Source organism: Meleagris gallopavo, chromosome 14 (genome assembly GCF_000146605.3).
Source record: "Meleagris gallopavo isolate NT-WF06-2002-E0010 breed Aviagen turkey brand Nicholas breeding stock chromosome 14, Turkey_5.1, whole genome shotgun sequence".
In the NCBI taxonomy this organism is placed as follows: domain Eukaryota; kingdom Metazoa; phylum Chordata; class Aves; order Galliformes; family Phasianidae; genus Meleagris; species Meleagris gallopavo.
In genome coordinates this window covers 13,401,601-13,416,846 of record NC_015024.2, presented here as the reverse complement: position 1 = coordinate 13,416,846, position 15,246 = coordinate 13,401,601, and the positions used below count along the sequence as shown (strand labels likewise).

Sequence of the window (15,246 nt, the reverse complement as noted above, 5' to 3'; positions counted from 1 at the left end):
AAAAAAAAAGAAGGCGGGGGAGATGCTAATGTGTGCTGGCTGTGCTTCTTCCCTTGCTGCGCTTAAGGGAGAGCGGAGGAATAGCAGGGTGGTGTTAGTTTATTGGTTCGCGCTGCCCTGCGTTTGGCTGGGGCCTATGCAAATATTGAGTGGGTTTGGGGTGCGGTGTGCTTGGGTCTGGTGTGTGAGGTTTGTGGCCCTCTACAAGTAGAGCCAGCCCTGCTGCTGCGGGCACGTAGATCTGGAGGAAGTGGGGAACGTGGTGGTTCTTCCTTCACTGCCCTGTTCCCTCTGACAGCTGCCTGGGTGAGTTGCCTGGTGGTGCTGGGATACGGGGTGATGGTGTGCTGGTGGTCTTCAGAAAGTGGCTGGTGGTTCTCGGAACGTGGTTATTTAAAATGCTACAGAGGAGAGACAGTGAAGGGTCAGAAGTGTTTGGGACAAAGGACAAAGAGCTGCTGTCCCTGGGCTGTGAAAGGAGCTGCCAGCCTTAGAAATGGGAAAGATGATGAAGCTGAGTCCCATAGGGGGGTGTCCTTGTCCTGTAGAGGAGATGGGATCCCAATCACACGCCCTCAGTGGGGGATGCAGGGACAGAGGAGGCAGAAGGCCCCCCTGTCAGAGGCAGCTGCCTCCCTGCAGAACCATTGCTAGATGCTGCACCCTTAGGGCAACAAAGATCCCACTGACAGTGCAGGTGTGGGATCAGAACCTGGTCCTCTTCACCTCAATGCCTGCAGTAATGAATAGCTCTGGGGAGCAGGATGAACATGAATTATGGTCACTGTTATGAAACAGTCAATGTAAACAAGCTCAGCTTCATTCCATATGATGTGTTTATAATCCCAAGTAGTGTCTCCATGCATAAGGGTGTGGGTCCTTGAGAGTCCTGCACTGTGCCCTGTTGCCATCTGCCATGAGCTGAGGTGAGGCATCCCAAAGTAGCAGCAGCCTAGAAGGCAGCAGCAAAGCTGTGGCAATGAACTTCTGCTTCAACAGAGCCCCTCAAATGTCCCTAACTGATAGATTTACAGGTAGCAAACAGCACACAGTCACAGTCCTTGCCCAACAGCATTGTTAGCACAGAAATGTTTCTCCTACATCTTTCTTTTGCCTTCTTTCCCTTATTTCTGCACTTCTGAAGCCAGTGGTGATTGTCCCCTGCCTCCCACCTAAGGTGGGTGCTAATGTGTTCCAAAGTTTCCCAGGGCTCCCCAATGTACCAAGGAAATCTCAAACATTTTTAAGGTGCTTTTTATTCCCAGAACTGATGGTTAATAGGAACGTGTCACCTGCTGTGAGCTCAGCCGTGTAGCTGATTCCAAGCAGTTCAGAGCACTTATTTTGTTCTGAGGTACCCAGTGTAAATGTAGCATCTCCTTATCCCCAGCCATAAGTCCTGGCTGTACTACCTGCAGTGAGGAGGCACAGATTGCATTTGTATTCTCCCAGCAATGAACCCTAATTGACGTGAAAGCAGGATGTAAAATAACATCCCTGTGCTGTCTTGTTCTTGATTTCTTATCTTTATCAAGAGGGTTTTTCGTTGCCCCATTTTGTTGATGCTTAAAAAAGTTTGTTTTGCTAATGAGAAGTAAAAGGGAACTTATTGGAAACCATTTACCATTCAGTTGTTGGGTCACTATTAATTAGCTGTTCTCAGTGCCCACAGCAGTGAGGAGAACATCAATAGAAAAGGCCCAGCTATGTCAGGGATCACCAAGAGGGGAAAGCAATAGAGAGTGTCTGAGTATGAACCTGTAGGAGGGACAGTGCAGAGCTCTGGAAGCTGCGGTGTAATTCTTGAATCTTTGACATTTGCTTTTGGGGGGGAAATAAAGGCATGCTTGCACGCTTTGGATTGCAGAGCCACCCAAGGGATGTCTGCAGTGCCTCTGGAATGGGGCTGCTTCTCATCTGCACTTCAGTGTTTGATTTAGAAAAACAAGAAGCACAATGAATGCTTGCACAGAGCAATGCCTTTGGGATTTTTTTTTTAATTATTATTATTATTATTCTAGAAGAGTTGCAGAACTGCTTGAAACAGTCCTTAATTTGATCTGCGGGGAAAATAGCTCACAATTTGGGAAATGGGGCGAAAGATGATTTTTGTCACATGCCTGGGCTGTTTTTCAGCTCTTGCTATCCATCTCCATTGTCCCCTGGCCTTGCTGTTTTATGTGAGATTTAGATGGGTCATGAGCATGAGATTTCTTACAAAATCTGTCTTCATACCAAAGGAAAAAGCCTTTTCATGCGAGCTGATCTGTCTGTTTCTTGTGTGAATTATGTTTTATAACCTTGCTGTGGCCAATTGGAACCTCTGCAGTGTTTCTTTGATTCGTTTTATTATTTGTATTATATCTCGCTGTCTTTGTGTTGTATTTAATGTCTCAGTGGGATTATTTTAATTGACAGTTATCCCCAAAATACCAAAAATCAAACTGCAATTAACTGATGAGGGCAAGATGTACAGAGTTGGTGCAGCTTTAGGTGGCCGTATGACCATAATTTGCAGAGAAGACCAAAGCAAGGTGACGTGTAAGGTTGGATATTAGGAACAATTCCTTCTCAGAAAGAGGGTGATGCAGTGGCACAGGCTGTACAGGGAGTGGTGGAGTCACCATCCCTGGAGGTGTTCAAGAACCGTGGAGATGTGGCACTGAGGGACATGGTTATGGGCATGGCAGGATGCGTTGATGGCTGGACTGGATGATCTTAGTGGTCTTTCCCAACCTTACTGATTCTATAGTTCTATCTGTCTGAATGTGTCACTCTCAGCAATCGATGATTTTAATTGAGTATGGGCTTTCAATGTGGTTACTGCTCACGGCCAATGTCAGAAAACTCATTGATGGCAGAGAGAGTTCATTCATCAGAAATTATCAAATTTAGGCTAAAATATATGTGAGGAAGGGGAAATAATGAGAGCAGGGAAACTGAGCATCCCGCTGTGCACCAGCGATGCTGCGCTCCGTGCAATAACCCAATTTCACATTTTCCTTACATAATAGGGAGCTATCAGAGGCAAACACATACAGCACGGTTTCTTTGCTCTCTGGGCAAATCACACTCCAGCAAATTCCTCCAGCCCCGTTAGCATTGCTGTGCTTCAGCACAGACCTAGGAGCAACTTCCACTGTGAGGACTTAAAGCGAGAGAGTAAATAAGGTTGAAAAGCTCACGAAGCCCTTGGGGTTTCTTGGCAGACTGCGGGTTTTGCAACGTTGGCTGTTGCCTAAGAGCTGCTGAGTTATTCCTTCAGAACAAGGCTGCTTTGTAGGGCTGGATCCCCCTCCCATCCTGCGTGGTTATTGCCTATTTATGGCAAATATTACACTGCGTATTGATCTTGTTTCCCAAAGTTATCAAATATTTTGATTCTGACAGCGTTTTGCAATTAGGTGGACCTGCTAAGATCTGCTAATTGCAGGTGAGCCAGGAGCACGGGAGCTGCTGTAACGAGATTAAACTGGCACAGTCCTCTGAGCCTGGGAGACTTCAAACAGTGCTTCTGTACCACCGGGGATGGTCTGGTTGAGTGTTTTATCCATTCCTGAGGAAAAAACATCCCCTGCACATTACATAAAATGATTACCTTCATGCACTTTTTCTTCTTGTTAATCCAGTTAGTTGGAAGTGTTAGGAGCTCATTACAGACAAGGACTGAACAAAAATGTGGTTTTGTGGGGACAGTCACTTGTGTGCTGATTTATTTTGTTTCGTTTGCATTTTTTGGCCGTACGAATTGCTCCCAGGAGCATTGCAAGGGCTTCGTGGGCAGCAGGAGCAGTCTCACAGCCAGGGAAAGAATTTGAGCAAAGAATCGAAACCTTGAAGTCTTCATTAGACCTCAGGGAGGGTTTGTGCTCAACCAGCCTGGGTCAGGACCAGGCAAGGCAGTGTTTAAAGAAGAACAGAATCAGAAGGATGCATGGATGAAACTGGTCACAATAAAGGGAGTGGTGTTGTATTGTGCGAGGGACAGCTGTCTCTGTTTAGTGGGAGCAAGATGATGGGGTTGGCCAATTTCTTTCTCACTGTCCTGGCATGTCCCTTTGCATCTCCTGGTACCACCACAGTGGAACCCATCCTGCTGCCTCAGCTCCTCCCCATCCCTGCACTGCGCCTTGGCACCTCCATAGGTTGGGGACAGATGGGCACCTGGGGTGTAGGTGTTGGCACTGTTCATACATATGCCCCCATGAGATGCCCAGCTCACTCAGGCTGCTGGAGAAAGGCTTGCTGGGTGTGGGGATGTGGGTTGATCTATCGAAACCCCCGCTGGGTTGGGTGAGCCGCTGTTTCTTGCAAGCAGTGCATGAAGACGTGTGGGGAGGCGGCTCGGTACCGCAAGGTGTTCTGCGTGGATGAGAGCAAGCAGGTGCAGAGCAGCACCCACTGCGACGCCAGCAAACGGCCCCCAGAGATGGAGAGCTGCGTGCTGCCACCCTGCGAATACATCTGGATCACCGGAGAGTGGTCAGAGGTGAGTCCTCATCCCTATCTCCATCCCCAAGCTGGGACCTGGCCGCGCTGCCCCACTCCCTCCTCTTGCTGCCCACCTCACAACAAGGGCAGGGCTGCATGGTTTAATGAATAGTTGTTGGTTTGTTTCCGTGTGCAATTTCCTTGCTGGACAGAGATGAGAAGGGCTGCAGGAGATGGCCAAGATACTATAACGTGAACACCAGTGTGCTCAAAGTCCCAGCTGCTATCAGGAGGCAGTTTTCTTCCAGAGCACATCACATCCAGCAGGCACTCTCCTCTATTCTGTTCTATTTCATTCTACTATGCTCCACTCTATTCATGGGTTCTGTTTTGCTCTGTTCTGTTCTATTCCTGGGTTCTGTTCTGGGCTATTCACAAGTTCAGTTCTGTTCTACTCACGGACTTGGTTCCATTCTATTCCATTCTTGGTTTCTTTTTGTAGCGGGCACTGTATGCAGGGGCACCCAAGGTATAATCTCAGCCTGCTTCCCTCTTCAGCGAGCACAGAATTACTTTCCACTTGGAAGGCCAGCAGAAGGAAGCGAGGAGACAAGTGCTGACATAGCCCTGATTAAAAAAAAAGAGCCAGAAAAAGAAAAAACAAACATTCTAGGACTGAGGGGAAGGAAGGAAAGGCATGCCATCCAAGAAAGCACGGGAAAGAGAAGGGCACAGATGGGGAAGTCTTAAGCACTTTTCTTTTAATTACAAGGAAAGCCACCTTTCTTCCATCACCTTCAGTTCAGCATCCTGACCATTCTCTTTCACTATGGGCAAAAATAAATAAATAAAATAAATAAAAATTAAAGGAGAAAACCCAAATAATGGACATATCTGTTCCTAGGGGATTACCTGCTCCTTTCTTGACACATGGGAGATTGTGCCCACGAGCCATCTGGGCACGGATCCTGGAGCAGCACTGAGGCCCAAGGGCTTGTAGCTATTCTGCATTCTGATGGGCGTAATAGTTACAGCATTCCCTCACAGCAGTTTGCCATTCCTATAAGCGCTGACAGATGCTTCCCCTTGCCCTCAGTGCTCCGTCACCTGCGGAAAGGGCTACAGGCAGCGCCTGGTGTCGTGCAGCGAGATTTACACCGGCAAGGACCACTACGAATATGGCTACCAGAACACGGTCAGCTGCCCCGGCACGCAGCCACCCAACATCCAGCCCTGCTACCTCGGGGAGTGCCCCGTTTCTGCATCCTGGCGCGTCAGCAACTGGGGAAGCGTAAGTTTGGCAAACTGTATTTTTAATCAAAAGAATTTTAACAGATCTGTTTTTCTTTGTTACACGTTCCCAAGGTTCGGTAGGGGAATGGCGTTGGAGAGTTGCGTGAATGAATGCGTTGAGTGCCATTGATGCTGTGTAGCGTCCTCTTCTCTGTGCTGAGCCCTGTCCTATGGGGGGGTTCATGACATCCACAAGTGCCACAATCACCATAAAAATTCAGTTGTCATCCAAATTTCTGGGCACGTTGAGGGCCATGCTGATTGCTTAGTCAGAAAGTGAGGTAGTTGCCAGAAAAGGGCCGAAAACCATCGTGCTAGAGTAGAGGGAGTGATGGATAGCTGGCAGTTGGGGCAATACTGCTTGTCCATGTGTGTGAGCAAAGCTTAGGAACCAGCAACAAGCTGAACTCTGGTAATCTGAGCCTTTAAGGGTCTGTCTGTCTTTCCCCGCCTTCTTCCTTCTCCTTACAAATGCTGGGACGTGGCAGGGGAAGAAACTTAACCTTTCTGTTAAAGTTATTTGTACTTCAGGCCCCAGAAATGGCTCCACACAAGATCAAATTTTGGTTAAGGTGATAACATTTCACTTCTTTGGGCTTCTAACATTCTTTGAAACGTGGCAGTTCTCCCATAAATTTGATTTATTAACCCAGCTCAGGCATTTGTAGGAATTTGTCAAACCTTTACGAGGCAACGAGGATCAAGTCAAGCAAGATGTAGTTGTCACAGTAAATGGCAGGACTGTTTGAAACCCAAGTTCCTCATGCCCCACAGGAAGCCTCAGATCCTCCCTGAGAGTCAGGGCAGAGGGATTGCAGCAAAGAGCTCAGTCTCAGTTAGTTGGTGTTTCCACCCAGAATTTCAGTGCAAAACGTTCAACTTGTTAATGCAGCTCTGCTGAGAAGAGTATCCATTTCAGACAGCACGTTCTTTGGGCTGCTGAAGGTATCAGAGACTACAAAGTGCCATGACCCTGCTCACCTCTGATTTTCAAGGGGTTTACTGTAAATTACCTTTTGCTCTGCTCCATTGTGAAGTGTCATGGATTTGGAACTGATGAAGAGCAAATGCCAGGTTGCAAATGGTGTAGTAACTTTCAGTATTTCAGCCTTTATTTGGGCCATCTGAGCACAGAGTTTATGCAGATTTTGCCATTTTTCTGGGCAGTGAGGGGAAAGGGAGCTTGGAGATGGTACAGTTTGGTTAGAAAACAGCAGATTGTGCCATGCTTGTTCAGAGGCCTGTGCCGATGTCCAAGCAATGCTTCCAGCCACCGGGAGAGGACATCTAGCATTCATTCAGTCCTTCTGGTGAACATTTCTTTCTTGTACAAGCTTCTCACTGCAAAAAAAAAGGACATTTTTGCTTGAGCACAGTGTTGACCTTAAGCAACGTAGTCTCATTCACTAAAGTAGGTAAGTGCTAAGAGAAGTACCATCTTCTTGAAATAATTAAGGATGACGATATAATGAAGGGATTAATAATCAAAGAGGCTACTTCTGTGATTAGAATTAAATCCTTGCAAAACGGAGACCTCTGCCTCTTTATAGAAGGGAAATTGGTTGTCTTTGTTCTTATGGTCCAAATCCCAGAAGCCCTTGAGATAAAACAGGACCCTCTGCCTCTGGTCTTGCAGTGCTCTGTGACCTGCGGGGTTGGCATCATGCACCGCTCGGTGCAGTGCCTGACCAACGATGACCAGCTCAGCAACTTGTGCCATGTGGATCTGAAACCCGAGGAGAGGAGGACGTGCCACAACGTCCACGACTGTGAGTCTGCAGCTTTGCACCATCCTTTGCTTTTCTTATGCCTTGAGCATCTGTTCCTGTCAAGCTCCTGGAGGTGTGCGGTATTTCCAAGTGTTGGGAGCCATCCAGCAAAGCACTGAGGCGCTCCAGGGATGCCTCTTAGAAATAAACACGTTGCCTTGCTGCTTGAGATGCCTTGCAAAAGAAACGTGCTACACCATCGCTCAGTGATGACATGCAGTTCTGGTTTCTTTCAGGTGAATTACCGAGGAGCTGCAATGATGTTAAAAATCTCAAAGGTGTCACTGAAGACGGTGAATATTTCCTTAAAGTCAAAGGGAAGACATTAAAGGTGTGTTTCAGCTGCAGACTGATGGTGCATTTTCCCAAGGGGTAGAGGGCACTGTGTGTTCTCCTCAATTTCCACTTACACTTCCTACTTTCAGTTTTCTGGGCGTTCCCTTTGCATACCTTGCCTGACAAAATCACTTCTCTCCCCCCAGGTGTATTGCTCTGGGATGCAGACTGACAGCCCAAAGGAGTACGTGACCCTTGTAAATGGAGATGCAGAGAACTTTTCAGAAGTGTACGGATACAGGTAAGGAATCCTTTTAGTTCTGAGCCTCCCGATGTCTTTGATTGCTGTGGCAATATTTTCCAGTCATGAGTAGAAAGGGTTTTCTTTTGATTCAGATTGCATAACCCGACCGAATGTCCGTATAATGGGAGCAGACGAGAAGACTGCCAGTGTAGGAAAGATTACACAGCAGCTGGGTTTTCCACCTTCAGCAAAGTAAGGCTGGACCTGAACACTATGCAAATAATAAGTGAGTAAATACAGGGCCTTGCCATTAAAAACAAAATCATGTTTATTTTACACGAATGTAGCTGTAATTATGAGCAAGCAGTAGTATCTAGTGAGGCTTATTGCTGAGCTCTCCCATTGAAAGCTTTTAGACCTGGTCACCTTTGCACTTAGAGGCTGCAACCCAAGTGCATCAGAGATGCCCATTGGCAGTGCTGGTGTGTGGAGGTGGAGGAGTGGAAGAGACTCCTGGAGGGGTTGAATCTGGGGAGATAACTGGTGGGGAGAGGGGCTGGGGGTTTGCAGGGCAGGAGGTGACTGCAGGTGTGCAAAACAAGTGAGACCAGCACATCGAGGAGCTGGGAGCTTCCCTGCTGCATGGGGACAGTTTCAGTCCCTTTGACTTCAGGGATGCTGTCAGTTTCCAGCAAATGTTTTGGAAACATAGTGCACTATTGGGAGCTCATTCAGTAAATAGTGGCGATTGTTAACAAATCAAAATCCTTTCTCCTGAAATGACTCTCTATCTGATAGGGTTTTTGTCATTGCTTTATTTCCAAGCCAAAAGACCTCCCAGTTCACCAAGCTGTAAAAAGCTGCTATAAGAGCTTCTAGGTACAGATCCTTAGAAAATTCGATACCAGCTCCCTGTTGAATCTCAAAAGGCACTGGGCGCCCCTGTCAGGCAGGAGCTGTTATGCATCCCCATCAAAATGAGGCTTCAGATCTAGAGCAACATATCCCTTGCAATCCCTGAGCCCTGGGCTGGGGGCAGACTGAGGACAGTTTTTTGGCTTTGTTCAAAAGGAAGATTTAGAAGGTCTCAAGTCCTTTTTCAAAGTGTGAAAGTGTCTGATAGAGAAATAAAAGCGGAGTCGTGGCTTCTGGTTTTGTTATTATTTATATCTAAGCCTTACATCACCAATGTATTTGAACCCATCTGTAAATGTGAGTGTGTGGGCATCCTGTGAAACTCAGTGCTGGGAGTCATGTCTGGGATGAATTGTGGATTTAATATTAGAAGTCTAGAAGGTGAAGTCTTAATTAATGTACAAAAACAGCTTCAGTGAATTTAAACTTTAGCAAAGAGCACGTTTACGTGTGTTTTTTCTCTCCCTGCATCTTCCTTTCTGTGTTATTCACCAACTCCTCTCTGCAGCAACTGACTTACAGTTTGCCCGGACGCATGATGGACGACCTGTTCCTTATGCCACTGCTGGGGACTGCTACAGTGCAGCCAAATGTCCTCAGGTATTTGATAGTAGCATTTGAGAATAGGAATTGGTGCCTTTTGTTATGTACAGTCCCCACACTTGGACTCTCCAGACTTCATTTGCAAATGGCATTGAGCAGTAAGTCGCACTCACAGGCAGCAGAGGGCATCCCTCCATCTCCTTCCCTCTCTGCTTTCAGGGCTGGGACCTTAAAGCGGAACTCGGCAGCTTAGGGATTGGCTTCTTACCTCGGGTAGGCTCCTGGCTGCTTATGTCCACCCACCAACCAGACAGCAGTCGTGGGGAGCAAAGCTCACAGCCCTCTGGTGCCATAGTGGGTTGGGGCTGTGACCAGAAATGGGGTGGGATGGGGTTTGCCAGGGGAAAACTGGGAGATCTGTGTTGGATGCTCATATAGTCATGAATTTTGCATCCATTTTGTGTATATTGAAACCAGGAGGATGAAGGACAGAACATATTTAAGAAAAAACGAGAAGAATTTTTATTTTACTGAAGGCTGAAAAAAAAAGAAAAAAAGCTCAGCTCAGTGGAAAATGTGGAAAATAAAGGCAAGTGTGCCCTCTCCAGTTGAGGAAGGGAAAGTGAGAGCAGCTGCAGTGTTCCTAGGCATTTTCTCCATCAGCTGTTGGAGCATTTCAGGTTCCATGGTTTGCCGTGGGAAAGCCAAGAATGCCCTCAATCGGCAAACCATGAAAAAGCAGCAGAAAACTGAGTGAAAACAGTGAAAAACCAAGCAAAGCCCCTCCTTCCCTGCGGCTACAAATGGGAAAGAAATTCCTAACCGGAGACACGCTGCAATTTGTGCAATGTGTGCAAATCACTGTCAGAGTGATGGAGAAATTGAAAACATCACAACCGAGATCCCATTATACAACTGATGCTGTGAGAAGTGTGGCTGTGGCACAGGGCTCTGGGTAACAGGGCTTCTCTCCTTGCTTTTTAGGGTCGCTTCAGCATAGACCTGTATGGGACAGGCCTGTCTTTAACGGGAACGGCGAAGTGGCTTTCCCAAGGGAATTATGCAGTGTCAGAAATTCAGAAATCCCCAGTAAGTCATAATGTTAATTATGGTTCTACCCGCTCACGGGAAGTTTCTAATTGCCGACATCTCTCAAGGAGACGCTAACAGAAATCTAACATCTGACATTAGAAACGAAGTGTTGCCTGTAATTGTAATGGGGGGACCCTAGTGGGTTTAACTTGATCAGAGTTATTGCAATTAATTAGTGAGCCTGCTTAGTGGTGAAACTGCATGCCATGAGTGCTGTGGGACAGAGCTACCTGTAATTTGCTGGCTGAGGTGGGCAGCGCTGGATTTGATGAGCAGGGATTGATCCCAGGAGGGTCTGAGGATGAAGATTTAATGGGCACGGTGGGGATGGGTTGATCTTAGTGGTCTTTTCCAACCTTTATGATTCTATAAATTCTACCCTAAGGAGGTCACCAGAGGCATTTAACAGTAAGCAATTTATAATGTATCCTCTCTTGGGCTGTTCTCAGTTTCCTTTGAGAGAGTTGGCCTTGAGCCTTGTTGGTACTGAAGCTGTTAAAGGAGTCTTTTTGGCAGCTTTGGATACTGCAGGTCCATACTCCAGCACAGCAGGTGTAAGAGAAATGGCACAGACCTCACATGTTCACTCAGTGCTTGGCAATTCTTCTCTCTTCAGAAAGGAGAAGCCCAAGCAGCCCTTGGGGGATTGCAGAGAGCAGATGCAATCAGAGTTAAAACAAGGGGCAGGGAGGCTAAAGGACAGCTCTTGCCTCTCTCACCCGGTGGCATCTGTCAAGCAGTGCTCCAGGGGTGTAATTGTAGCAGGATCAGAAAGAAAGGCAAAGCGAGAAAAAATGACAGCAGCCTGCTGCAATCATGGATCAATTGTGTCAAGGGTGGGATGGAGCTCGTTTAAAAATAAATGCTTTGTGCAAGCTTGTCCTGCACTTAAGCCCAATTTTCTGGTAATTGAGGGTTGAATTCCCCCAAAGGACTGACCATTGTAATGACCAAGAGGAGAACTCTACAGAGGTGAGACAAAGAAGGCCATGTGTAGGTGTTGCTGATGCTGGCATCAATCCTCTGACTTGAGGCTGGAGCTGCCCCATTTGCTGCCTCATTTGCTGAGCTCTCCAGCCCAAGTTCAGCATTCTTTTGGGTCTGTGCTGACTTTGGAGATGTAGAGCTGAGGAGGGACAGCACCAGAGCCCCTCTGCATCCAGGCTCTGCCCTCCCAAACAGGTGTTTCTCTACAAATGTTCTCCATGCCCTTCCCGTGCTCACTCACCACCAAAGTGCTGATGCAGCCTAGTTGTGTTCTTTCTCCTGCATGATCCAAGATTTGCACTCATTGCAGCAGAACAGGGGATGATTCACTGTGAAGCAAGTTGAAGAAAGTAGATGCCCTTGAGATATCCCTTCAGATGGCCTTCTCCTTGGGTATCTTGCAATGTGATAAATCAAAACTACCATTTGTTATTTGTGTTCAGCATCTGACCTGGCAATACTAAAGGGACTTACATTTGCATACATTTAAATATAACTGTAATTTTGTAGATTGATTCAAGGCATTGTTTGTATTTTCTTCTGAGACATTTTCCAATTAAAGCCCTGACTGGAATCATAGAATCGTTTGAGTTGGAAGGGACCTTTAATGGCCATCTGGTCCAGCTCCCCTGCCATGAACAGGGATACCTACAGCTCCATCAGGTGCTCAGAGCCTGTCCCAGCCAAGGCATGTCTCCAAGAACAGGGCACCCATCACCTCTCTGGGCCTCACCACCTTTATTGTAAAAAACTTTTTATATCCAACCTAAATCTCAGCTCCTTTAGTTTGAAACCAGTAGAATAACCCAGAGCTGGCTTTTTCAAAGCGTGGAGTTCTCACGTGAGATGTGATTTCTGTTTTTGCCTGCAGGATGGTACCAAAGTAGTAGGAAGATGTGGTGGTTACTGTGGGAAGTGTACCCCATCGTCTGGAACAGGCCTCGACGTGCAGGTGTTATAGCAATGGTAAGGCCATGGCCACCGAGCATCTGGCTCCCATTTCCCAAAGCCAACTCATTGCTCAGCCCTGGGATTTGGGCTCTAGGATTTGGCCCCCAGAAGTCCAGAAGGCAGAGCCCATGACGCGTGCTCCCCATCTGTGCCTTGCAGGTTCTCTGAGAGCAGCCCGTGGAGATGAGACGGATGAAGGATAGCGATGCAATACCTCTGCCTCCCACTTTTTTAACCTGTTTATGTGTGTATATAGATCGCATATTCTTAATGTACAGTATAATATTTATGTTTGGAATTATTTATTTTGATTTAATATTTTTGTACGTAAAATCATTATATTAAGGCTGCTTTTACTATTTTTATTTTTTATTGTTAAATCCTGCAGTCAAACCACTGCATTTTGCGTACTCTACATTATATGTAGCATTATGACAAGTGATACTTTATTGTCACTGTATTCAGTTGTTTACTTTCAATCAGTAATTTTCCTTCAGTTACGGGCTGCTTTAGCCCTCCACGGTGCTACACAATCTGCATTGGGGTATTTTTGGCATTTCAATCTGTCTTGATGTAAGGAAAATAGACAAGATGTGCTTAAATTTTAATTTAGCAATTAGGCTGACAGCACTCAAGGAAAACATGACAATGAATACAGTGCTCGTTGCATTAGCAATCTTTTATCTTTTAGGTATGTTTTGAATTTCACATGACCTCTGTGGCCGGTGCTGAAAGCGCTGGTTTGGTGCTAACATGGTATTTATTAACGCTCAGTAATTTTAGTTAATCTGCCGCCTTTATCAGTGGGAAAAGGAAGAAAGCAGAGAAATTGTCAGGCGATTCAAATAGAAGCAATCATAGAATCCATCATCAATAGATTCAATCATAGAATATCCCAAGCTGGAAGGGACCCATAAGGATCACTGAGTCCAACTCCTGGTTCTATGCAATAGATAGAGATCTGCTCCAAGTTCAGGAAAATTCCTACAGACGGATCTTCAGCAGAGCCCTGTTTTGTGTAGAGCTCCAAAACAGCACCCATTTCCCTGCTAATTGCATGTGCCACCGTGCTTCCCGCCTCCATCTGGCAGCGGGGCGACGGGGCCGTATGTTCCCTGGGCTGTGGGCTGAGGAGCTGCAGCTCATTAGGGACGTGGTTCCAAAATCCCAACGCACGTTGGCCGTGTGGGGTCCTATCACCCGTGGGGCTGGTGGGGACGCAGGGGTAGGGCTGGGGTACCACATCCCAATGATGCTTCCCACACACTGTGCCCATCTGTGGGGCCGTGCAGCATCAGCGCTGCTGTGTTTCCAGCAGGATCAGCTTGTACTCACAGAGTGCTACCCCTCCCCCCCACAAACAGGCTGCTTGACGCCTACTTCTGTACGGCTTCCTATCCTCCTGATAAGGCATCTGTGCTCTTTGCTGTCCGCGATCCAATGTACAACCAGACCTGAAGTGGTTTCTGTAGTGTTTTTGTAATGGAGAAACGCGGCTGTGCGATGCCCTGCCTGTACATAGCCTGCTGCTTGCAGCACTGCGCAGATTCGTAGCACGTTGAACGGGGGTGATGTGACCAGATTATTTTTGTAGTCTATGACTATGTCCCTTAATTCTTTCTCCTTGATTCTACGTAGCAATAGGAAAACGTTGCCCCAGCGCCTTACGTTGGGGCAGCCGGGAGCACGAAGGACAAATTTGCAGCACAGAATTGCCAGCATTTCGGAAGACTCGCCCAGCTAAGTCTTTAAATTTGGGCTGCAGATATTCAGCAAACCCGACCTTGGGATTTTCTGCACAGCTCCCCAAAGGAGAGCTCCCTGCACTCGTAACCCATGCGTTTGGCAGCCTGCAGAGTGAGACCTGTCAGCCTTTGACATCCACTGACATCCATTGATGCACGGATGTAAATTGGTGGGCATCCAGTTTGGGAGCAGGGTTGGATTAAAATGCAGCTAAAGAATTGGTGCTTGGCACTCACCAGTGTGCCCCTGTCGCTCTCGTTAATATACAGGCTTAAAGGGGAGAATGAGAATTGTTCTTATAATTAGGGGTGTTTTTTTATTTGTTGTTTAATAGCACGTACAATAAGTGGATGTGATTATATCTTAGATTGTTATTTCACCTATGTCTTCTGCCTATATGACAACAAAAAATGATACCTCCCTGTGAAAAAAAATGCCAAAAATACCATTTCAAAGGTCAAAGAAAGGGGAAAGGGAAAAAGGGAAAGGGAAAAAGGGAACGGGGGAGGGAAAGATGGAGAGAAAAGGGAAAAGTAGCAAAATGGAGTAAGTGATATTTTTTTCTTTAATGATAACTGCTCATGTGTAACTTGTGTAGGGTAAAAGGGAAAATTGCACTTTGAACTTCAGAGAGAAACAGTGGTGCTTAGAAAGTACAGGCTTATTATATTTTCCGTAACGAAAGGAATGGATATTTATAAAAGGAAAAATTATTTTGACCTGTTTGCATTCCTTTCTGCCGTATAGTTTCATAACAGCTATTAGCAGAGCCAGATGAACCTGAAAAAAAAGTATCAAGTAAACTTTAAGAATTGATAGATCGTTGGTCTTCTGATTCGTCATTGGGCTTTGTTAAACAGGATCAGACTTTGAGGAGCAGAGACATGGGACACTCCTAGTTCAGGAAACAACTCTGGGTTTTGTATGTCAATGCCATTATTTTTCTACAAACTGTTGTGGGGTTTATTTTGTTGGGTTTGGGGGGGATTATATTTTTCT

At 46.4% G+C, this 15,246-nt stretch overlaps 1 protein-coding gene across 4 annotated transcripts in view; it reads left to right on the top strand.

The window, feature by feature from the left end:
• Positions 1 to 15,038, top strand: part of ADAMTS9 (ADAM metallopeptidase with thrombospondin type 1 motif 9) — a 65,053-nt gene extending 50,015 nt beyond the window's left edge. For 3 of the 4 annotated variants that reach the window (XM_019620186.2, XM_010718675.3, XM_031555613.1), the window contains 10 exons: positions 4,319 to 4,489; positions 5,528 to 5,722; positions 7,361 to 7,493; positions 7,730 to 7,824; positions 7,976 to 8,070; positions 8,166 to 8,299; positions 9,437 to 9,528; positions 10,456 to 10,560; positions 12,422 to 12,516; positions 12,661 to 15,038. In XM_019620186.2, coding sequence (XP_019475731.1) covers positions 4,319 to 4,489; positions 5,528 to 5,722; positions 7,361 to 7,493; positions 7,730 to 7,824; positions 7,976 to 8,070; positions 8,166 to 8,299; positions 9,437 to 9,528; positions 10,456 to 10,560; positions 12,422 to 12,511 — 1,110 coding nt within the window. In that variant the 3' untranslated portion in view covers positions 12,512 to 12,516; positions 12,661 to 15,038. Of the gene's footprint in view, positions 1 to 4,318; positions 4,490 to 5,527; positions 5,723 to 7,360; positions 7,494 to 7,729; positions 7,825 to 7,975; positions 8,071 to 8,165; positions 8,300 to 9,436; positions 9,529 to 10,455; positions 10,561 to 12,421; positions 12,517 to 12,660 lie in introns of those variants that run through there. The other variant, XM_010718676.2, reaches the window with a different exon arrangement.
• Positions 15,039 to 15,246: the final 208 nt, after the last annotated feature.